The 24942-nt window shown below is 48.5% G+C and overlaps 2 protein-coding genes and 1 long non-coding RNA gene across 3 annotated transcripts; all 3 read right to left on the bottom strand.

Moving 5' to 3' along the window:
• Nucleotides 1-3814: 3814 nt before the first annotated feature.
• On the bottom strand, nucleotides 3815-8111 carry egln3 (egl-9 family hypoxia-inducible factor 3). Its single transcript, XM_029833019.1, has 5 exons — nucleotides 7540-8111; nucleotides 5511-5627; nucleotides 5245-5381; nucleotides 5039-5112; nucleotides 3815-4518 (listed from the first exon to the last, which is right to left on the bottom strand). The coding sequence occupies exons 1-5, from the start codon at nucleotides 7897-7899 to the stop codon at nucleotides 4448-4450; spliced, it is 759 nt and encodes a 252-aa protein (XP_029688879.1). The 5' UTR covers nucleotides 7900-8111; the 3' UTR covers nucleotides 3815-4447.
• A 998-nt stretch (nucleotides 8112-9109) lies between these two features.
• LOC115248913 (uncharacterized) lies at nucleotides 9110-10626 on the bottom strand. Its single transcript, XR_003887640.1, has 2 exons — nucleotides 10345-10626; nucleotides 9110-9749 (listed from the first exon to the last, which is right to left on the bottom strand). It is a non-coding gene; the product is annotated as an uncharacterized lncRNA (long non-coding RNA).
• A 2358-nt stretch (nucleotides 10627-12984) lies between these two features.
• Nucleotides 12985-15164, bottom strand: eapp (e2f-associated phosphoprotein). The gene is made up of 6 exons (XM_011617473.2): nucleotides 14981-15164; nucleotides 14518-14699; nucleotides 14345-14437; nucleotides 14146-14260; nucleotides 13942-14073; nucleotides 12985-13832 (listed from the first exon to the last, which is right to left on the bottom strand). The coding sequence occupies exons 1-6, from the start codon at nucleotides 15070-15072 to the stop codon at nucleotides 13547-13549; spliced, it is 900 nt and encodes a 299-aa protein (XP_011615775.1). The 5' UTR covers nucleotides 15073-15164; the 3' UTR covers nucleotides 12985-13546.
• Nucleotides 15165-24942: the final 9778 nt, after the last annotated feature.

Below are 24942 nucleotides of genomic sequence, written 5' to 3'. Positions count from 1 at the left end.
GAGCACTGTGATGATCCTTCATCCTTCCCCTTCTCTTTTTGGTCAAAAGAATAGGGGGAAAGAGACTAATTAGTGGGTGAAGCATCTCTCTTTTGACGGCCGTGGCTCATCCGCTCATCCTTCTGACTGTGATTAACGTGTTCTCGATGTTTCGTGTCTTTCATGGCGACTTCTCTCTGTGTGTTGACTATATGCAGTATATACTGAGCTACCGTAGCCGTTTTCGTCCTTTGTCTTCTCTGTGCTCTCTAGTGTGGGGGAGGGGCGATGGGCGGGCTCTGTGCGGAGTGGGCGGGCCCTGGTGGGGGTCATGTGACGCGAAGCCCCGCCTCTTCCCGGCCTCCCTCTACTGCAGTCTTAGTGAAACCAGTCCAGGTTTGTGGAATTTCGTGTTGGTGGCCTTTGCAAAAACCAAAAACGGGTTTGTAGAGTCACCGTTTTTTCTCGCTGCTTCCTTTTTGTCCTTGTAACTTTTCTTTATTTCCTCTCTCTCTCTCTCTGCTGTTGCTTTTTGCTGTTGTGTAGTCTGAAACGAACCTCTTTATCTTGTCTTTCTCTCAGAGATAAAAGATTCTTTAACTAGCTCAAAGGTTAATGGAGCCATTTTACTGCCACTAAGGAATTCTGGGAATTGTAGTTTCTGGCAGAAAGAGTTTGGCGAGGAAAAGCCTGAAGTAGCATTTTTAGCGCCTCCGTTGGGACACATTTCCCAGAATCCCCTGGGGCTTCCGGTGTGCATTGGGTGTATTTCATTGGTTCTTGTTGACTTCCCGTAAAAATTTCAAAGCTAAACGAGTGATTCACGGGAAAGACAAAAAAAAAACAATTCAGGAGACACAATAAAGAACGTTTTAAAGATTTCTAATGAAATTAAAAGACGAAAAAAAACTTGACACTATAAATCTATTTTTATAGGTGTTTTGGAAACTGAACTGCATGTTTAGAAGATTAGTTCAGTGTGTTTCACGTGATGATCCCTTTTTTAAATTCCGTCTGGCGTTCTTTTAAAGAATTCTGTATGTTTTGGTTGATAATTCCTCAAAACCGTCCAAAAGTTTCCAGTCAGTAAAGGAACCAGATTTCTTTGTGTTTGTGTCTGAAACCAGGAATGTGATTTTACCGGCTGAATGTTGAACTAGGAGCCTCCTGATCGCACCGTTTTCTACTTTTGGTGGGTTTTCGACCTCGTGGAGGGTCTCTGTCAGGTGTGGGAGGGGCTTAAACCCAGAGACCAGGAAATACACCCACATGTAACAAGACCCAGACAGCCGCGCGAAGCTGTTCAATGTTTTTTCTGTGTTTTAATGTGGAAAAATGAAAACGTCTGCTGGTGATTTGAAAAAGACTTTAATCTCAGCTGCTGTCTGAACTACGTAGTGTTTAAAGATGACAAATATTGAAGAATCACTTCATTTACCTGTGAAGAAACTGTGTCTGTGTTTTTAACTCTTTCTTGTACAATTATACAGATTCTTTTATGAGGAACTTGGTGCCAAGTAACTGAAATACGGGCGAGAGGGGACTTATTATCAATGTTAACAGTGTTATCAGATTCTAAATACAAACAGATTAAAATATTCAAAAAGAGAAAACCATGAGACATTTCTGTTCTTTGCCCTCACAGCAGAGGCTCGCGGCTAACCCATGCTAACTTCTGAGTGCCTGCCGATTCTGGTTTAAGGTCTTTTTTCGCTTAGGAATAACGCTGCAGGCGTGGGGGGGGGGATGTGGTTCTGACCGTTTTCATCTGGGGGAGGAACATGTCACACTTTCTGTAACGTCATCTCTCAGGTGCCATATTCATAATAAAACTCGTTTGTTACCCGCTGGCATCATTTCTTCTGTTTGACCATCTCACCCTCGTCACCAACACGGATCCTTCCGCCCCCCCCCCCCAACAACGACGTAGATGAAGCTCAGTTCGTGAGGTCAAAGTCAGAATTCCCAGTAAACAAAGGTCGTTGGGTTCAGGCCCAGAATTACAGATTTCCGACGGACAAACTCGACATTTTTCATCAGAAGTCACATTTTTCATGTCCCAGACTCATTTTGTGTTTGACGACACTCATCCTCGTCGCCGAGGCGACGCACTGGTGGAGAAACTGGACGATAAATGTGATAAAATGGAGCCGATATCAACCCCCCCCCCCCCACCCCAGTAATAAGAGAGGGGAGGTCAGAGCGTTGACCTCAGAGGCCGAGCCGCCAACTTTAAATATTTCACACAATTTTAAATGAGCGCCCATGAATCATAGATCACAGGCTGCTCTGTGTGTGTGTGTGTGTGTGTGTGTTTTGAGGTGAGCTCCTCATAACCTCTGGCTGTCCATCTCTGTAAGAAGGTCTGATGAGAAATTTAGCTCCAGCAGCATCTGTCGCTGACCGCAGGCGTAACGAGCAGCCTTTCATCATGGCTGTGATGGATGGATGATGAAACAAGGCGTTAGAGATGAAAACTTCATGTTTTTTTCATCCGGGGGTTCAGATCTCCTCCGTTTTCAACAGTCAGGGAGGAGCGAAAAAAACCCTCCAGAGGTTTGGAGACGCTGCATCAGGACGAATGTGGCGTTTAGGATCTGCAGGAAAAACAAGCTTTCACCGTTTATAATGGTTAATAACCACCTTCCTGCTTAACCAGAGTGGGCGGAGCTTAGAACCTACTGCAGATTGGTTGACCTGTGAACCTGTGTGTAGGTCTCAGCTGGACCCATCAGAGAGTTCTGGTTCTGATGGTCACTCATCAAAACTTCAGCTGATCACAGCTCTGCTCGCTAAGACCACCTGCTTTTATCACTGCAGGACCTCGGGAGGGGACACGGCCCCCTCCCTCCCCCCTTCAGGCACGGCAGGATTCGAACCAGACGCTGCACCACTGGCGGCTTACGGTCGCATCCTCCTCCCACCACACCATCCAGGAGCCGTCAGCGGCTGTTCTGGTAGCACTGTTAGCTTTATGTTCCGAAGGGTGGGGGGGCAAAACGTCATAAGATTCGAACCATCAACCTTCAGAACACCAGTGAAGGGTATTACCCACCTGGCCTCCTGGGAAGTGCTGCAGGTTACGTCGTATCGGGCTTTTCTCAGCCTTAAAAACTGGCGGGGCACGTTTATTCAGACCACGCCCACTTAACACGAGGATAGGCCCCGCCCACATGTCTGTTGGCGGAAGCCTCCGTTTCTCTTACAGGGTTGCTCTTTTTTTATTTTAACTGTACTTATATTTTAACCTCAGTATACAAAACAAGACTGACGAAGGGATTCGAACCTGCAACCTTTACAGTTGTTCTTGAACCGTTCCTCTTTTGTCCAAACACAGAAGAACAGCTTGAACCAGCACGTTTCAAAGCTTAAGTATGGACCAGGGCTGCGTGTGCGTGTATACGCGCGCGCGCGACATTTCATTGCGATCCTGTCATATTTTGACAAAGACAAAAAACAAGTTTAACTGAGCTGCTCCTGAACTGTGGAGCAACAGCGACACCCAGCGGACGCACAGCGGCACTGCAGCTTCAGGCAGAATATGATGATCAAAGATCAGCGGATCGATACATGCTGGGTTCCATTGATGGTGTTTTATTAACATAATTATTAATAAATGTTGCGTGATCGGGCTGTGCTAAATCTTTTATATACGGATCGGATTTTTAAAAGAATAGTTTAACTTTAAGTGTATCCGCGGCCTCGGTAACCGGAAGTTAAATCGTTGATTTTGAGTCTCATTGAAACTTTATCGAAATTTTTGGCCGATTCTGGTTTCGATGCAGCATTTTTATGACATAATAATAATAGTAATAATAATAATAATAATACACAGACAGGTTTTATGCAGTTTATTCCTGGTGTAGTAAAAATGTGGCGCGAGTAAAAAACCCAAAGTTCTGGAAAAACTTAGCAAGTTTGACTGAAGAAAGACTTAAATGGGTGTCGCCTCACACGTGCGTTAATCCTCCTGGATTTAAAGATTTGTACACAAATAAAAACTAACAACAAAGTTTGTAAAAAGGCAAAAGATCACGTAAACTTCTTGAAATCTCAGATCGTTCTCCTCTGATCCGACTAATTAATGTTTCTCTTTCACTATAAAGTCATAATAAGCCTTTTATAATTTGACGGTTGTTTAGCCGACGTGCAGCGTTGCCATGGAAACAGCGAGGGAATCACAAGAACGTTGTTGATCAGCTTTAACCAGGTCAAAGATTTTCTGTGTAAACTGTTCCAGGACGTTCCTCCAGAACCGAACAGCCCGTAAACCTCACACTTTGGCTCCGCCTCCTCCTTCAGGTGAAGCGTTAAAGGTGCAGTCCGCTGGCCTCCACCAGAGTCCAGCATGGAAATGGTGACATTCCCAGGCCACCTGAAGGCACCGCCGGTCTGGGTCCAGCCCGGAGCTCCTCAAGGTCCCCCATCTTTTCCTCAAGCAGGAGATGTTCTGCTCCATTTTTAAACATTACTCCTCGTGCAGTTCACCGAGTTGTCCACCAGGCGGCGGCGTTTGGTCCATCAGCTGGAGCTGCTCACCTGCAGGACAGGTGAGGCGAGAGCATTGGTGCGAGTCCCTTCACGGTCTGGGGTCCACTTTATTATCAGTGTGGGAAATGACCTGGGTGCTGTTGCCATGGTCACCTGCATCTAACAGCAGGGGCCAAAGTCACCGTGGCAACAACACTCGGCGACAGGTGTTCGCAGATTCATCCGAAAATGGAATTTCTTAAATAATTTCACTCCAAATACACAGATTTCATCACATCTGAACAAATATCGACGTGTGATGTGAGGAGACGAACGGCGGCTGAATTAAAGCGACACTGTCGAAACTTCGGGGATCAACTATTTGTTTTCGACCAACATGGTGACGACATAAACTCCTATCAAAGTGAGGACATTCTGGCTGGTCCTCACAACATCAGAGGACTGTTGGAGGGTTAAGACTGAGTTTTAAGGTGTTTAGAACTGGTACGAGGGTTTGTGTGTGTGTGTGTGTGTGTGTGTGTGGCGTGTGTGTGTGTGTGTGGCGTGTGTGTGTGTGTGTGTGTGTTACCTCTGATGGCTCTGAAGCGTCTCTTGGCCTCGGCTCTCTCCACAGAGTCAAAATACCAAACGGTGATGGCGTACCTGAGACAGTGACATGGACACACTCAGACAGGTGTGTGTGTGTGTGTGTGTGTGTGTGTGTGTGTGTGTGTGTGTGTGTGATCAGGGTTCAGGATCATTAATTGATGGCTGCTCGGCCGGTTGCCTGGTTACCTGGTGGCGTAGGACGGCTGCACCTCGTGCGGGTTCCTGCGGTCGGACCAGAAGAAGAGCAGCCGGTCGAAGAGCGGCGAGACGTCGGCCACGTACGACTTCCCCTCCGGGAAGATCCTGAGGACGCCGCCGTGCTCCTGGTCAAAAACACCACCATCAGTCGGGTCACCTGACAACCCTCAACCTCCAGAACACCAGTGACGGTTGCTAGCATGGCGACGCTAAGCCCCGCCCCCTGGCCCGGCGCCAGGCGGCGGTGAACGCACCTCGGTCCAGCTCTTGTTCAGGTAGTAGATGCAGGTGACGCAGCGCCCGTCACGGTTGGGGTTGTCCACGTGCTTGATGTAGCCGGCCCCGTTTCCAGGGTAACACGCCACCATGGCCTAAACACGCCACAAACAACACAACAAAAACATTTAAAAAAAAAAAATCAACATCATAGTGTTTGTTCTGTAAAGTACCATGTTTGTGGGGACCGAAGACCCTATTTTATTAGGAAGATCAGCTGATCAGGAATATTGATCCGCCTAACATCCGAGAGGCAGGGACAACCATCATCATCTTCATCATCCTCCTCATCCTCATCTTCCTCCTCATCATCATCATCATCATCATCACCCAGCTACGCACACCAACGAAGAAGAAGCCCTGCGACGTTCCGCCCGGTCCGTCCCTAAAACTCTTCCCCCTCCCCTGAAGGTTCGATGATCCGTGTGTTGGTCTGCAGACGCAGAAACACCCAAAGCACCAACGTGGGGAAACAAACAGGAAGTAATAAATAATCCAAGCATCTCACGCACACACACACACACACACACACGCACGCACGCACGCACGCACGCACACACACACACACACACACACACACACACACACACACACACACACACACACACACGCACGCACGCACACACACACACACACACACACACACACACACACACGCACTGTGTTGACCCATATTCCTGATCTGATCTGTTGTGATAACACACTTGATATCGTCTCACTGCTGCACATGTTGACTCGACAGAAGTGTGTGTGTGTGTGTGTGTGTGTGTGTGTGATTACTATAAATCACTGTGTGTTTATGTGTTTGTGGCTGCATGAGCATTAGTGCGGAGGAATAAAGGGAGTGTCTGAGTGTGTACGTGACCGTGTGCAGCGCTGCAGCGACCTGAGTGTGTTCAACCACATGATGACTGACGCCTGTTGTTCTACATGGTTCCTCATGGTTCTACCTGGTTCCTCCTGGTTCTACATGTTTCTCATGGTTCTACCTGGTTCCTCACGGTTCTACCTGGTTCCTCGCGGTTCTACATGGTTCCTCACGGTTCTACATGGTTCCTCAGAGTTCTACCTGGTTCCTCGCGGTTCTACATGGTTCCTCACGGTTCTACATGGTTCCTCACGGTTCTACATGGTTCCTCCTGGTTCTACATGTTTCTCATGGTTCTACCTGGTTCCTCACGGTTCTACATGGTTCCTCACGGTTCTACATGGTTCCTCACGGTTCCTCAGAGTTCTACCTGGTTCCTCGCGGTTCTACATGGTTCCTCACGGTTCTACATGGTTCCTCACGGTTCTACATGGTTCCTCCTGGTTCTACATGTTTCTCATGGTTCTACCTGGTTCCTCACGGTTCTACATGGTTCCTCACGGTTCTACATGGTTCCTCATGGTTCCTCACGGTTCTACATGGTTCCTCATGGTTCTACCTGATTCCTCCTGGTTCTACATGGTTCCTCCTGGTTCTTCATGGTTGTACCTGGTTCCTCATGGTTCTACATGGTTCCTCGTGGTTCTACCTGGTTCCTCATGGTTCCTCTCATTTACTCTTGAGGTCTGACAGAAACATGGGACTATTTTTACTGGATAAACTGGAAAACAGGTGGGCGTGGCCTTGGTGTGTGCAGTTCCGCCCCACCAGCTACAGGGACGTGCTTCACCTGTGCAGGTGTGTCCGTGTCTCTACAGAGGACAGGGAGGCACGAGGACGTCAACACACACGCGCTCCTGCTGCTGTTTTGCTGGGATGTGGTCGGATTTACACCGGTCTCGGGCCGTGATCGTCCCACACATCTACTGGTTCTGCTGCCGACAGCTCCAGCCTCGTGCACGTTTTTGGGGATCTTGTAAAAACCTTCAATCACGCGCACAAACACCCGACATGTTAAATGTGCCAATAACGGCCTCGCGCCCGCAGAACGCTGACAATAAAAGTTCTCTCCCACAGTTTTATCAGCCCTCATTTCTCCCTGGTTCCGACCCGGGCCGGGGGTCTCGCGGGGGTCTTACCTGGGACCTCTCTCCGATGGTCCTCCCGCCGAGCCTGCGCGCGCACAGCGACACCAGTTTGTCCATCAGGTTGAGCAGGAGGCTCACGGCCTCGCAGCCGCGCTCCGAGCCGCTCACCCAGGCGATCTTGTCCCCGCGGATGCTCCTGCGGTGGATCCCCGGGGCGGAGCCCGCCAGCCGGCCGTCCTGCAGCTTTCCGGACCGGTGCATCTCCTTCACCTGGTCCAGCACGGCGCCGCCGGCCAGGTCCCCCAGGAGACCGTCCACGTAGTAGAATCCGTGCGAGAGCAGGGCCGGAACGATCTGCTCCAGCGCCAAATGCTCCAAGTTTGCGTCCGACAGAGGCTCGATGAACGGCATGATCACGTCCGTGGCGTCGCTGGGCTGACGTGGGTCCGAGACAGAGACCGAGCCCGAGACCGAGACCGAGCCCGGCTGCGTGGACCGCCTGGGAGGCTGCGGTCGTGGGACCAGACCCGAACAGCTGCAGAGTTCTGGTTGTGTTCGCCGGGTCCGTTTGGTGCTCCGAGACGCTCTGTTGGACCTTTAAGTTCCACCGCAGCTATTTTATTCAAAACGGTCAAGTCACAAATGCTACACGCGCATCCACTTCCGCAAAGGATTTCAAAATAAAGGCAGCGGCAAGCGTGACGCGCACAAACGTGACCTGATGTGACGCAGAGTTTTAAAGATCAAAGCATAAACATGTTTATTATTACAGCTGAGCTCGTCTTTACATTAATTATTCGGATCGTAACAGCTGCTGTTTGTGGTCAAACTAACCGGGGTCGTTAATATCGAAAGAGGTGAGTCGACTTTTATTTTGAGATCCAACTTCCGCCATGTTTTGTGTTACGTGCGCGGGTGCGACGTGCAGTGTGTGATGTCCTCTGGGTGGGCGTGTCTCCTCGCGACACACAACACGGCGTTTTTTTGATCTGGTAACAACTTCCGGTACTCGATCCCGTATTTGCCGCTAAAATTAAGTTCCGCCTCTCGCGCGTCGCCATTAGATCCTCCTCGCGGAGCATGTAGGCCTCGCGCTCCCTCGCGAACGTGACGGGCAGCACGAGCCCAGAAACAGCTGTTTTGTTTTGCTTGTTTTTTTACTCAAACAAAAATCGTATTTATGTCACGTTTGTACAAGAATTCCTTTAAAATCCAGATCGATAATTTATAATTTCAAAAGACGATAATAAAGATGAAAGAAAGAATGTGAGAATAAAACCAAAAAATATATATTTTAATAATTTAAATAACGTTTTTTTCATTAGCTCCACAAGATCTTTTTGATTTATAAACTCAGTTAAAGTCTGAAACTTTAGGAGTTTTATTATGTTCCCAAAAATGTTTACAGAAATGTGTTGCTATGCACATTTCTTTAAAGTTATCATCAATTAACAGAATCAACTCAGTTATTTTATTTGCAGCTTCTACTGCAAAATAAACGTCTTAGTTTTGCTGTTTTTTTTTTGGTCTTAGACAAAGTAAAGTGATCAATTAGAAGACAATTAGAAATCCTGAACTGAAAAGGATGTTTATCTCGTCCGAATGAGCAGAAAGATCTTCGTTAAGTCCTTAAGTCCCATTCTATTCAAAGAAGCAGGAACGCAGAACACATAAAAAGTTTGTTTCAACTGATCAGAGAAGCGACCCCCCCCCCCCCCCCCCAAAAAAAAAACACTGCATGTTTTTGCGAATAATTATGACAAAAACTGTTTTAGTTTCTACAGACATGGTGGATGACGATGGTGGCGATGTGCTCGACTACATGTGACCAACGTCCTCGTCTACTCGGAAACTCAGAATAAGCCAGAGCAGATAAGATATTTCATATCAGTGATGACGACGATGATGACGATGATGATGATGATCTCACACGCTGGCAGACCTGGGATCACCACAGACGAGCACTCATGACACGCTCACACGTTGTTTTGATCACCACCAACGCCTGAAACAACAAACCGCCCTGACATCACAGCTGGCCGCCGCCTCCGGAGGTTTATCAGGGTTTCACAGGAACGAGGGGCCACGAGGGGCCAGGAGGGGCCACGGTGAGCTGGTTTCCTGGCGTTTCCTCACCAACTCACTCTGAGGGAGGGTGTGTGCGTGTGACCCAGGGTCGGACTCCAGCAGCAGCCTACGTGCGACGTGCTCGCTGTCATTGTCCAAGCTGACTGGTAACCAGCAGCTGCTTCCTTCCTGACCTGCTGACGTGGAGCCATTTAGCTGTCAGATGCTTCCAAAGCTGCATTAATTTTCACACACTTGTGAGTTAATGAAGAACAAAGGCTGACGACAATCTAAACGCACAAACCTCAACCTACTACGTTTGTTTTTTGACATGTTTTAGTGAACGACAGGCTTATAAATAAGTGACTACAAAGGGATTAGGATTCCTCTTGTGATCAATATCAGTCCAATCGCTCCTGCAACATTATATATTTTTACTTTGCGGAGCTGTTTTTTTTACGTTGCCATCAAAGGTTGGTCGATATTTTAGTGGTTGTTAGTAGTAGTTAAAATATTTGGTATTTTCTTCATCAATCATCACTCCAGATGTATTTTTTACTAACGGTGTTTTTAATGTGAACACAAAACAATATTTCCTCACCAGATAAAAAAAATCTTTAGTTGTGAATTTTGTTCATGCTATAGATTTAAATAAACTGCTCACTAATCAAAGGTAACAGGTGAGTTAAGACACTAATTAAGGTTACTAATTAACGATTACATGGACGAGGTATAGAAGATGAGAATATTTAACTTTTATGACCGTTTAAGAAGAGGCTGAACATTTACCTGAACGTGGTTCTGGTGTAACGTTCCTCTCGGATATTTGAGAGAACGTTGAAAGACTTTATCAAAGAAAACGCCCTCATTAAAAGATAAAACTAACTTATCAGTGACGTCCTCATGAAACCTACGTCATCGATAATAATAATAAAAGTTCCAACATGGCGCCCACCGTCTTCTTCTACGCCAGTTGACCGACTCACTACTGCCGCCAGAGGCCAACGCGGGTATCGCACCTGGGCAACAATTTTCACGTGACGCCACTACAGCTCTTTAAATAATGTACAAACACAGTCAATCATTTAACAATAATTTAAAAAGTTTAAGTCAGAACAGGTTTAAATGTATATTTGTTCTGGTGTTTAGCCTTTTTTTTGTCAAAACAATTATGCACATCTTTGTTTTACTTAAAGTCTCCCTTTAATAGTTTCATCAGTACAGCAAGATTTAACATAAAGAGGCACAAATGTTCCATCAGCCCACACGTAGCGCTACAAAATTTACAAAGATGTACACAAGAATATTTACACGACATAGGGCTCTGAGAAAGTTTGGAAGAAATAGGTTTTACTCTTACACAAAATAATTTTGTACAGACACGTAAATGTAGAGGTTTCTCTTTTCTTTGTTACATTTATAATTTAGCTTCAGCTCCGGAACAAACCTGTGGCATCAAAGCCTTGTCAGTTAAACACCACATAAACTAGTCATAAAGACGGTTCTGAGCCAAAGTGGATCCCAACTTTACTTTAAATAAAAGTCTTATTTGTCATTACTAAGAGGCAGCAGGGCTGCATCTCTGATCATGTCAGAACCTTTCTGGAACCAGTGTTTCACTACATTCAGTCTTCTGAACCAGCACCACCAGCAGGGTTCAGGTGCTGGTTCAGACCTGCTGCTGCATTCATTCGTTTATATTCTCCAGATTTGCCTGTTGTTGTTTCATGACAGATTTTAAGGGTGGCAGATTTTTTTAAAAGGAGGAGAGCGCTCGAGCGGCTGCCGAGGACTGTTCTGGTCGTTCAAATGGGCCGTAAATGTTCTGGAACCTGATGATGAAGCTGCAAATTCCTGATCCCCTTTGACAAGGGTTAAACCTCATTATTTGCACGTTGTTGCGTGCGTGTGCGTCGAGGAAGAGACAGTCTCACCAGACAACACCACCTCCTGCTGATGACCTCTGACATTCAAGATTCTGTTAGCTTTGGAAAAAGGCGAAGAGAGAAGTTCTGTCGCAGCGATCTGGACCTGAAGCAGCAGGACCACGGTCAGACGGATGAGGCGGGGCGGGGGGGGCAGCCACAGACGTCACTGGATCACCTCAAAGTAGTGCAGAATGGCCATGATGTGCTGCGGCATGAAGACGTAGCCGGTGTAAATGGCCATGCCGGCGAACGAGATCAGCAGGGAGTCTGAGGAGGAGGCGTCAAGGAGGAGGTGCGGAGACGAGGGGCTGCACAGAAATCTACCCACTGAGGATCAAATAGATTAACCAAGAGCGAAAGGAGGCACCATCAGCATGTTCCTGCTACTTTCATCCTCTCAGATCATCTCCTAATATCATCATCTGTGAAGGATGATGGAACATCTCATCGTGACTGCGACATTCTTTAAATCATCTGCTGTTTTAAAGTGTCCTGACATCAAAGTCGCACTGGACAAAAAGTCCAATTTAGTAGGCAGACAACTGGGGGGGCAGAAACGGTGACAGATGCAACTTCCAGGGCACGTTATTCAGGTTTTATCATGCTAGGAACCTGTAAACAGGAACCTGTAAACAGGAACAGCATCCTGTAGATAATGAGAACAAACACACCTAACCCTGAGGGGGAATTGTAAACATGAAACAATATGTGAAAACTTCTAAAAACCACAATTCTTACAACAGGTTAAACTTTTCCCCATACAATCTCCTTAAAATAGTTGCCATTAGTAAGTCCAAAATCATAAATGACCCAACAACAGCGGACAAGTATATATGTGTACGCCACAATAGCAAATAAGACACAGAAAAATGTAAAAGTTCAGAAGAAAACTGAACAGTTAGCGAGTTAGCATCATTCGCTCACGTTAGCGTATTAGCTCATTTTCCCCTTCCGCAGTCGGCGAAGTCATAAAAGGATACTGAACACGGTTCTTTCCCAGGGCTCCAGCATGTAGAGCGCCGTCACCAGGAGATATTGGTAATAAAACCACGACAACTGCTTCCAACAGTCACCCAGAGCCATTATTTCAACTTTAAAACGACAACTTCTTTCACTCAGAGCTCAGAATTCCTCAAAGGGTGTTTCCTGAGGTCACGTGACGTCGAACGATTCCAGCCAATCAGGAACGTCGCTCGATCCCTTCAAAATAAAAGGCGTTCAGAGCCGCATAAGGGGGCCGGAAGTTCACCTTCAAGACCGGAAACAAGCGAGCTTTTATTGATCGGGGAACATAAATCCTTCTCATTTTTATTTTTTAAGCCATTTGCGTCTTTAAAATAATTTCTGCTGCTAAACTCAGTTAAATATAACTGGAATAAAGGTGGAATGGATCAGCTCGGAGAATCGGGTCACCTGTACCAGGCAGGAACACTGGAGGTTCTGAGGGTCCATAAGTGTAGAAGCACAACCTGTGTAGAACCAAGAAATAAATATGCACTGGTAGTTTGAATAGTGGACTTTATTTATCAACACTGGAGGTTCTGGTGGGGGAAAAAAAACACTTTTTGCCACAAATATTCTGATCTGGAGGTTTTTGTTACTGGTTAGATTCATGTTGATCACGGTCTGGAAACATGACGTATGAGAGCATGTTAATGAAAAGCAAATGTTTCCCAGGACAGTTTCAGGGGGTCCAGAGATCCCAGGGATCAGTCTGATGCAAGGAAACCTAAAACAATAAGGTGAATTTCAAATGAACAACAAACTGTCTGGGGACTAAAACGATGCTAAGGTCAAAAATGCCAAAAAACCCACGAAAACCAGCAGCTCTTTACAAACAGTTTCAAAAAAAGGCAAAAATAAGAAACATTTGAAGGCCGTGAGAGAAACGGTGCGGCTCCGTCGTCACCCAGAATTCCTCTGAGGATCTGAAGGCGTCAGGTGGATTCCAGCTCTTTAGAGTCTTTCTGCTTCCTGTGATGGAGACAAACGTTTCTTCGGTCTGGCGTGTGGAGGAGGCTCGTCGGCATCGTCCCGGTCAAACGTACAAAGCCGTATTCGCCTCAGCAGTGGCTGGCCAGGATGTTAAAGAAGTGGTAAACCTCGTCCTTGTCCAACACGGCCACCTCGGTGGAGCACTCGGTGCAGCAGACCGGGTGGTACGCTTCATCCGCGTCCATCCCCGCTGGCGTCAGCTCAGCCGCCTCCTCGGGTGTCGTCTCAACCTTCCTCCTTTTCCTGTTCCTCTGCTTCCTGTCCGACTTCGTCTGGTACCGCAACACCTCGTCCGGCTTCACCGTGCAGTTCATGACGAACATGGCGCGGTACTGAGTCCGGTACTTCTCATGTCTGAGTGAAACGACACAGAGATCGATCGGCTCGTCCTTAAAACATCACAGATATCAGCAGTGTCCACTACAGGGGACGCGGATGTCCCACCATGGACCTCATGTCTCACCTCTGACAGTCGAGGCAGAGCGTCGTCATGCAGGCGGGACAGTTGAGGATGGCGTCGCTGCTGGGCAATGCCTGAGCGTGTCGAGGGTGGGGCTTGGAACCCGACACCGCGCCCCGATTTCTGCCGTTATACCTGCAGAAGAGTGGACGCCCGTGTTTGCAGAGGCAGAACAGCCTGATGTGGAAAAGACAAACTCCGGCTCACCGCCGCCTCCTGGCGTCCACCCAGGCCTGGTCCCTGTCATCCTCGTCGGGGTCGTACAGCAGCTCATCGTTGCTTTTTATGATCCGCTGTTTCTGCCTGCGGCCCGTGGAGCTCCCTGCAGATAAAACACCGGTCTTAGTTACCGTGGAGACGATACAGACATATGTGAGGACGTCATAAGAGGCTGTCACGCCCCAACCTGGCTTGTCCTCTTCCTCCGAGTCCGAGTCAAAGTAGACCTCGTCGTACATCCGGGCGTTGTGGAGAGAACCGCCGCCACCGCCAGGTTCTTCTGCAGAACAAAGCAACAAACGTCACCCTGGGGTCCAGACAGAACTACCGTCAGGTGCTGAGGGAGAAACCGCAGGCTGCCTGTTGCTGGTGGTCCCCAGGTTCCCTCCATAGTCTTGATGGTCGAGCTGAGCTCCGCCTCCATCTCCTTCTCGAAGTCATCGCCGCTTGATGATTCACTTTCCCCCGTTAGATATTCTCTGATCAGCTTCTTCTTCTGGTCCGGAGTCCCGTTCAGCAGCACGTCCAGCTCGTCCTCCGAACTGACCCGCGTAGAACAAGAGAGGAATCACTCTTAAACCAAACCTTAACAATTTTTTTTGGGGGGGGGGGCGTAATATTGGGCTAAATATTTTTTTATTTCATCTAACGAGATAACTTCATCTTTAAATGATCTTGTGCTGTGGAAAACAACGTTTAAACTATCTCCGCGTCAACCATGTAAACACGCCGTCCAGTATGTTGACATGTTAGCATTCCTCTCGCTAGCTGCGCTTTAGCCTCTCGTGTCTGTCACTTATTTACAGATATCGGTGTTCCCAACCTGCTGCTGGCCCGCTCCTCATCACTCGGCTCCTCGATTTCATAGGAGTCGAACTCATCGAACTCTGGCGGCTTCATTTCAAGTCTGTTCATTTTAACCGTGTCAGAACAACACAAGTTAGCAACAAGTTAAAGAAGACAACTTCCGGTCCTTCTTCTTCTGTGATTTCGGCAGACGGAAGCGGAAGAAATAAGGAAACACACGTTTCTGCCCTCTAGTGGAGGCGGAGGATAGCGCGATTTAGGCCAAAAATAAAGATTCACTCCGTTCGTTTTCCTAAATATGCTTCTTAATTTTGAAAGGAGGACGGGATGAGGCGCGCGGGCGGAGGAGTGCTCGCAGCGTCCCGCGGGGCTTAAACCTCTGCAGTCACAGCCGATCACCACTAGATGCCACAAACGCACCACGGATGAGCCGAGAGGCCACGTCACAGGAGTCGGGCTAATTTTGTCCAGTCGGCTCCCACCGGCAGATCAGATGGTGACCTCTGACCTCTGCTCACGGCACGATGATGCCAGCATTTGATCGTGGTCCTGCTCGAGGTTTCATCCTGTTAAAAGGGGGAGTTTTCCCCGCCACGTTGCTTGTTTTGGGTTAGTCCCTGTGGTTCCGTGGAGCGCCTAGAGACCATTCTGGGCTGTATTAATGAAGTTGGATTAAAGTTGATACAGAAGTGAGGGGATTTGTTTATTTTCAAGGACGAAAACACATTTTCTTTTAGGGGATTTTTAATAAATAAATAAAATGCTTGTATTCTGATTAATTTCCTGGAATTTTACAACAAGCGCACATCTGGAGTACTGGAGAACGGCCACAGTTCCAGCATCTGTTGCTAACATATCAGTCAGCACCAGATGCTAACGCCGCTGTTCCTGTGTTAGCTAGCTCCATCCATCCATACTGCACAACAGCAGTAATCATTGTTTAAGATCACGTGATCAAATCAACATTTATTTTTGACGTAACTCGGACCGAAACCTTCCCCGCTTTGCGTGGCGTTGCCCGTTTACCCCTCTGCCGCCACGTGTGCGCAGCTTTAGCTTTAAGGTTAGCGGGTTCAGCTGTTTCATCAGGAACTCTGTGGAACATCCACAGCTCCACAGCCTAACCCCCCCCCCCCCCCCCCGAAGGGGAAATCACAGTCACCTGCATTTGCATTTAAAATATTACCTGAACTTCTGCCAGGCTCTGAAGGCCTTCAGCTCCTCACATAATTATCCCTCCACGCTGAAATGTCACGCCGCTTCTTGCTTTTCCTGCAGGGGATTGTTGTTTCATGGAGGACCTGTTGAAAGCTTCAAACAAAGAGCAGATAGAGCAATCGAATGTGCAGTCACTCCGCTCGTCTCCTCCTCTGTTATCATCCGTGTGCGTGCGCGCGCGCGCGTGTGTTGTCGCGTGTGTGTATTTTGCAGTGGCAGCAGAGACGACACCCGGTGGGAGAGCCCGCCTGCCAGCAGGGGGACAGATGGGTGTAATTTCGTTATTTTTACCTCCTCCAGGAGCTGACTGCCAGCTCGGGGAAATTAGCATCGCACCTGTGTGTAATTGGCTAAATTAGCTTGTCGAGTGGCAGAGCTGAGACAGAGGTGGTCGCTGAGGTGTGTGTAGGTGTGTGTGTGTGTGTGTGGGTGGCTTTAACTTCAGGTATTCCCATCACATGGGTTTATTTAATGTGTGTATAGCTGCAATAAACAAGCACTCAGGAACAAACAGGGTTCCCCCCGGCAGAGCGCCCCCTGCAGGCGAACGTGTCCGAGGCCCGTTTCCTCAACGCCGTCCACGGACGCAACCTCGAAGCTTCCCCGGAAGCATCGTCACGGTAACCTGACGCCATAAGGAGCACCCCGGACGTGTAAAGGTCCGGCCCGGCGGGAGCAGTGGGCAGGAACTTCCTGTGGCGTCCTAATCGCCACGGTTACCGCCACGCAACGAGGGGGGAACCTTCAGGAGCGCGAGGAGCCGCTGACACCCTGTTTCCAGGCTCCGTTCTTCTTTGTTGGTGGGTCGAAAACGCTCCTCGGCCTCGCTCCCGTGGCCGCGCCGGCGCGTGATTGGCTGGATCCTGACGGCGGCCCCCAGCGTCAGCAGAGAGAGGCTCCGTCACGGCCCCTCCGCTCGGGCCCCCCCGGCTCAGAGGCCTTCCCACCCTGCCAGGAGGAATAAATTGGCCCCAGCACATAACCTTCTTATCGACATTCCTGCCGCCACATCGTCCCGTTTCCTGCGGCGCGGGTGCGACGACTCCGTCCACAGAGGTTAGATTATTCCATCTTCTCACATCGAGGATCTGTCAGCCCGTCTGTCACGCAGCCGCCGGTTCCGGAGCCCCGCCGAGACCAGCACGCTGACAAATGACTGTTCAGACTCACCCGGGGGTCCGGGCTAACCGGCACCGCAGAGAGGATCCTGAAAATACCTTTTTTTTTTTTTTTTACCCCGTTTCGTCGGGAACGTTGATGAGAAAACTGACGGGTCTTTAACCGTCCTGGAAAAGGTTCTACAGGCAAACCAGAACCAGAACTGGGCCTGTTGGATTCTGCTGATCCCCCCGTTTGACTGTTCAGATCCTGGTGAGATGAACAAGAGCTCAGACTGTGATCCGTTTCCTGCCTGGACCTTCGTCCCGTCAGGTTCTGATCCACTTCTGAGCGTCTCTTTAAAACCAGATCAAATTTTCTTCTCTTTCTCCAAGCTTTGACCTAAATGGTGAGATCCTCCAGGTGGACCCTCAGGTCCAGAGCGACTCGACCTGCTGACCTGCAGCCCAAACACACACACACACACACACACACACACACACACACGCACACCTTCATTATCTTCTGCCACCTCTCCGGGTCTCGGTGCCAAAAGTGTGAGGACTTGATTATCGGCCGCGGCGGCGAGCCGCGACCTGCTGGAGCCCGCTGATGAGGTGGAAACTCACCTGGCGTCCGATGAGACGATGTCCCTCGTTATTTGTCCCTCGTTATTTCTTCTCACTCTGGGGACAAAATCGCAAACTGTTTGTGTGTTTCCCAACAGCTCGGCTCCATTTTCTCCGCCTCCTTTTCTTCCGAAACACACTCGGCGCCGCTTCGACCTCGGGACGCCGACGGCCATCTTTACTCCGAGGTCACATGACCTCGGCTGACCTTTAACCCAGACCGCAGAGGTCGCGTTGGACAGAATCAGCAGGTTATTTCAAGCTGCTCAGAGGTCGAGCTAACATGCTACAGCTAACCATCAATCCACCGTGACTGTGTGTGTGTGTGTGTGTGTGTGTGTGTGGGGGGGGGGGTGATCTCTAGGTTCGTCTCTGTGCCACAACAGGACGCTTCACTCGTCTGCTCATCCATCCCTCTGTTCTCTAGTTTCCTCCCAACTAGCAGAAATTAACATGTGAGAGAGAGAAGGAGAGGAAGGGCGAGCGAGGGAGCGACTGAAAGAAAAGAGGAGGCGAAGGAGGAAGACAAAGGTCCAGCTGTGAGATGAGCGCAGGAAGAATAAAACAGATCTTATCCAGAGCACGGCCGGGGTGATTACCATGGAAATCACACACACACACACACACACACACACACACACACTACAATGTTGCACAAACACACCCCGCATCAACACACTCCTCTTCCAGCCTCTGATTGGCTGCCGTTCTGAATGAAGTTGGCTCCCGCCTGGTATTTGGATGAAGTTGATTATTTATTGGTGATGAAATTACGTTAATTGCTTATTGGTATTTTAATTAAGTTCTTTTCTGCCTGAATGTTTGAGTCATTTCCCAGAGTATTTATTGGTATTTTAATGAAGTATTATTTGGCTGCAGACGCAGTGGGAGAGCAGCTGAACAGGCATACACACAGCAGGTGGCCCACACACACACACACACACACACACACACACACACACACACACACACACACACACACACACACACACATGGGTTAAAAACAGAAAGTACAGATATTCATACGCGAATGTATGAATATCGGCCATTTACAGGAATTTATACTGGTTCCTGCTCCTGGTTCCTGCTCCAGGTTCCTGCTCCAGGTGACGGGCTGAACCCAGACCAGGATCTGACCCATCCAGAGGACCAAGTGAGAGGAACAGTTCCTGAAGAGTTCCTGCCCCCAGCATTCACCAGGAACTCAATCAGATTAGCTCAGATGTTCTAGATAAACTCTCAGATTAGGTTGAATTTGCTGCGGGTCAAAGGTGAGAAGTTGGTCCTGCGTCAGGACCAGAGTCCGTTCTGGGCCCGGACCGGTTAGCGTTAGCGTATATCCAATCAGAAGCATCGATGCTAACAGAGGACAGAAACAGAGAGCATCATCTAATCCTGTCTGGAATATGGGGTCACGAGCCCCCGACCCACTGCAGGATTTCAACACACAACCTTCGGTGTTGCTGCTCGGCTTCCCGGTGATGATCCCGATGCTGCTGCCACGGAAACCAGGAGATCCGAACAGCAGGAACGCCGCTCTGGCAGCTAACAATGCTAACGGCTGTAGCATCAGGATCAACCAGTCCTCTGAAACTGAGGCAGGACAGCAGAAGCCCAAAACCTTTACTGGACAAGCAACATGCACACACACACACACACACACACACGCACGCACGCACACACACACACACACACACACACACACACTATAATTAGCTGTTGGTGGGTTGATGGGAGCTCATGACACGTTGAGGCCCCAAGAAAATGTTCTTAGAGAGCTCTGGATGTGTGTGTGTGTGTGTGTGTGTGTGTGTGTGTGTGTGTGTGTGTGTGTGTGTGTGTGTGCCCTCGGGGTCCGTTGGTGTACATAATGGCGTTTTGAAGAGATTGTTGGTTTGTAAAGACATTTGATTGACACCTCCTGATGTTGAAATCCAATTAAAAGCGGAGCTCTTTGTGTGTGTGTGTGTGTGTGTGTGTGCTCCCACGTGCATGTGCACGATAAAGTGAACTATTTGCTAATAAATAAAATGAAAACCAATCCTAAATGATTTTTGACTAAATCTTCCTCTTCAAAGTGTTTTTTTTTCTTACTTCTCTTTCTAATTGGCAGTAGAGAAATGTTGTAATTACTGTAATTACAATAATATGATTCGACAGTGTTGAAAGTCATTAAATCAAGAACACAGACAAACCGTAGCATCAAAGACCTCGCGTTTCAGATTAAAGAGTATTAAGACCTTTTACTATCTTTATGGGGACTCTTCTGATGCTGAACGCTGTTTTACATTTTAACATCAGAGGTGACTTGATGATTGTTTCAATCAGATTATCTGTGAATTCACGTGATTAATCCCACAATTTCACTCAGATTATCTTTCAGAACCCTCTCTTCACTCCCCCAGCACATTTCATTATCAGTAACTGGGACGACCGGTCCAGCCTCACGTCACTAGGATAAGCCCCGCCCACGCCACGGGGTTAGACCCCGCCCAGATAGATATTTGCCACGCCCCCTCGTCTTCACACATTCCTGAAAAATACAAGAATCATAACACATTTAAATTGTCTTTTACTTCAGATCTCTCTCTGCCTCACTCTCTCTACACACACACACACACACACACACACACACACACACACACACACACACACAGGGAAAAACATTGGAGCATTGACATTGTGGCGGCAAAAGAGAATAAATGTTTTTTCTGTCCTGCTGAGACATTATTCCATTTATACCACTCACTCACACACACACACACACACGCACACAAAGAGTGAGGGGGGGGAGCCATTAATGACACAGAGGTCTGAGCTGAGTGCTGAAGAGTGACAGACAGCTCGTTAAGATTGTCATCCTGCTGAGGCCTGGACCTTGTTAGTGCAACACACTCAATACAACACACACACACACACACACACACACACACACACACACACACACTCTCACACACTCTCACACACACACAGACACTTCTATTCATACCCAGTAACAAAGCCTAGACCTTAATATGTGAAAACACACACACACACACACACACACACACACACACACACACACACACACACACACACACACACAGCATTTTGCTGGGATGGGTGTGTGTGTGTGTAATGACATCATGTCGAACCCCCAGCATACATTGTAGGCTGGAAAGTTGAGCACACACAAGAACGTTTATTAAATCTCAGCGACTCAGTTTAGGCTTCATATCTGTTTCCATGGAAACGGCCCGCAGCGTTGCAGTAAAGCGTCTTTAACTGCCGAAAAGAATCCAGAATCCATGGCAGCGGAGCTGGTCTGGCCTGGTCCACAGCCCCTGAGCGGCGTCAGGACTGTGTTCTGAATGTCGTTCAGACCTGCCAACCTCAAGGACGTGGAAGGTCAGCAGAATAAAACCTGCTTAGTCACGCGTGAGCCGTGTTCCAGCAGCTGATATCAACACATCGACTCTCTGTGCTGCCAGGAAAGTTAGTTTAAAGTCACTGGACGCCGCTCCCACCAGGCTGCCCCATAAAGATGGTTTCCTTCACACGTGAGGACGTCAGGAATTAAGGCCAAAGCGTTCGATCTTGGTCCCACCAGGAGGATCTGAGAGGTCTGAGGTCAGAACCTTCATAAAGCTGGTGGAGAGCTGCAGTGATGGTTGACCTTCTGGAACTGTCTCCCATCTGCACCCAGGATCTCTGGACCTCTGGAGAAAATTCCTGGTGGCCTCAGAGTTCTTCCATTCCGGAATGACGGAAGCCAAAGTGGTTCTGGGAACCTTCAGTCCAGCGGATCCGTTGTCTTCTCCACATCGCCTCCATCCCATCCTGTAGGAGCTCTGAACATCTGGTTCTTACACCAAACTGCAGATTATTTGGGTATTTTTAAAAATAGAACAACAACAAAATATGGAAAAAGTAAAAGAGTCTAAAATCTCTGGCTGAACTCTTCTTCGGCTCCGCCCATCGTTGTGGCCACGCCCCCTTTGCTACTCCCTCATTCCACATTTATTCCTTCCTGGCTGATCTTTGGGCTTTACCCCCCCCCCCACCCCCAGCTGTGTTTACATTAATGTGGAGACCTCACGCACACACACACACACACACACACACACACACACACACACACACACACCTTCCACTCTTGTGAGGACAGTGCGTAGTTAGATGATAATCTGTGCTTTAACATTTTATTTTCCTGTCTTTTGGACGGTTTTCTTCTCTTCTGTTTGCGTGTTTTAAATTTTTTAGATGGAAATCAGGTTAAAGCCAGTGAATTATTTATTCACCTGCTGGTGAGACTGAGAGCAGGTGGACCAGACCAGGGTCAGAACCTCCACCAGTGTTCCTGAGCTTCGTATATTGTTATATTTGGTTGGACAGGTTATTGCAGCATGAAGCCTGAAGGATTTCTAAAGTTTGTTTGCTGTCTTCATGGATGAGATCATTGCTGAATTTCACGATGTTAAATGGGAATTTTCGTTTTTATAAACATCCAAATGTCGTCGCTAATAAAACACCAGAAATAATTGGAATTTGCGTTAAAATCCCCCTGAGAGAAGGTCCACGGGACAATTTAGGTAGCGAATCAGGTGATTTACAGTCCTCAAACGATTAAAAATTAAAATAAAAAAGAACCAAACCGACAAAGTCACAAATCCCATTCACGTATTAGTGGTGTCCTCATTTAGTGGGAGTTCCCTTTTACTACTTCCCTTTTACCCGGTCCTCAGAAGTGCAGGAGTTTCCGCTCACACACGCACACGTGCGCGCACGCACACACACGCACTGTTTTTAGTCGGCCGTGTCACTGCCTGTGAATATAATATTGATTCCATAAAGTAGTTTCAGTGTAACATGTCACAGCGTGTTAACGTCAGAGCAGCGAGCTGGATAAAGAGGAGAGCAGCTAGCACGCAACACTGCAGGGGGGGACGGGGGGGAGGAGAGGGGGAGGAGAGGGGGGAGGCGGAAAGAGGAAGAGCCAGCCTGAAGGGATCACAACTGTACACACACAGGCCGACCTGCAGGAACCGGGTCAAAGTTCAGAGGTCAGCGCAGGTTCAAGTACGGAGGGAAAAACAACACAAGAGAGGGATTAACACGCAATCCCACGGTTCGCGCGCGAGATGGGCCTACATTTACCACAATGCACCTCATCTGCGGACAGCTGCCGGGCACCCTGGGGCAGGCTGCGCTAGCCTGTTAGCACGCTAACGTCCGGGTCAAAGGGGGAAAGCTAGCGCAAACACTTGGACATGTGCGTCTTTTTTCTGAAAGATCTGTTACAGTTTTATAGTGTAACACACACACACACACACACACACACAGATTAACATAATCTTAATATAAATAGCCTCCATAAAAATGATATGATCTGTTGTATTTTGTTTTCTGGGTCAAAATCTCCTGCTGGGTTTTCAGTCTCTGTCTCTCTAGGTCACACACACACACACACACCCACACACACACGCACACACACTCACACACACACATACACACACACAGGCCCAGTGATGTGATTATGTTTGACGTTCTTGATGAAGAACAGTGGAGATGAGAGTATCTCTGTCGCAGCTTGTTGTTCAACACGAGTAAAAAAAGAAACGTTCGAGGAATGTTGTGTGTGTGTGTGTGCGTGTGTGTGTGTGTGTGTGCACGTGTCTCCTTTTACAGTGGTTGTGTGTTTGATCCTCGGTACAGCCGGACGGAGCCATCAGCCACGATCGTCTGTCCAGTGATTATTGATCAGGAATCAGTCGCCGCGCCGATGTTGCGCAACAGGAAGTAGTTTCTCCTGTCTGAACACGCCGCCGGTCGTGTTTGAAGCCACTGAAGTGAGAAGAAACCAAACCACTCTCTCCCTTTTCACCTTCAGTCTCTTGATACTCGCTCGCCCAGTTATAAATCAGCTGAATGACACGAAACACGTGTTTGTGTGTGAACACGCTTAGTCAAACACACACACACACACACACACACACAAAATCTACGGGTTCCATCCACACACCCCCATAATGCTTGTAAAATCAGCCCAGGTGCATTCTGGGAATTTGTTTGCGTTTTATCAAAGCTGCTCGGGCAGAATCAAAGCTTTTAGGGCCCCAGAACCATCAGAGAGGATGATGGGAGTTTCCAGCTGAACCGCGGTTTAATCAGTCGCAGCGTTTAATGCGACCGGATCGGCTGCGGCAGCTGCACATTCTGACACGTCTAAGAGCCTTTTTTGTCACCACTGAACTGATTGCAGCAGCTACGCCGCGGCGGCGTCTCCATAATTCATACCTCACACTGCTAAATGACTCGCGTTTCGACACTGTTTGACACCTGAAACACTCTGACAAAAACTTGACACCTCCGACTTAAAGTCCCACAAATGCCGTTCTCCTCTGATAATGGTTAATTGTCGGGTCTTAAAGTGGTTCGGGGGAGTAGCAGGTGCTAACAGCCAGAGCTAATTGGGCTGCAGAGCCAATTAGACGCAGCAGAAGAGTGACGGCATTAAAGAGTGATGAGGCTCATAAAGATGGCAGACCTGCGGGGACGCCGCTTGAAGCGCTCATCTGCAAAACCACGCGGGGAAACAGCCAATGAGGAGCCTCCAACCTGCCAGCTGCCTGTTCCTCCGCCCTCCACACAGAACCTGCGGGGCCGTGGCCCCCAGGGGCCCCGAACGCGGCCATTCGCCGCCCCCGCACGGCAGCGGCGTCACGCCGGCTGGGCGTGGCCGATCGGTGACGTCACAGGCACAAAACGCCTGCACGTCAGACCGAAGGTGGCGTCCACGTGGAGGCGTCCAGAGTCCACCTTTTGTCTCCAGAACGTTCTTCCCTGACATCCTGATGTCCATCCGAGCCGCCAATCACCTCCATCCCCACCCCCCATCCTGGCCGGTTGCTAGGAGACGGAGCTCTTGTATAATTCATTTACCCACCACATGCAAATATGTGGACAATTAAACACTTCTGTTTGCATAATAGATATGGGGGGGGGGGGTTTAACTCATAGTTCACCTCAGAGAGAGAGAGGGAGGAGAGAGGGA

The sequence above is a fragment of the Takifugu rubripes genome, chromosome 2 (assembly GCF_901000725.2).
Source record: "Takifugu rubripes chromosome 2, fTakRub1.2, whole genome shotgun sequence".
In the NCBI taxonomy this organism is placed as follows: domain Eukaryota; kingdom Metazoa; phylum Chordata; class Actinopteri; order Tetraodontiformes; family Tetraodontidae; genus Takifugu; species Takifugu rubripes.
This window is presented reverse-complemented; position numbering and strand designations above follow the sequence as displayed.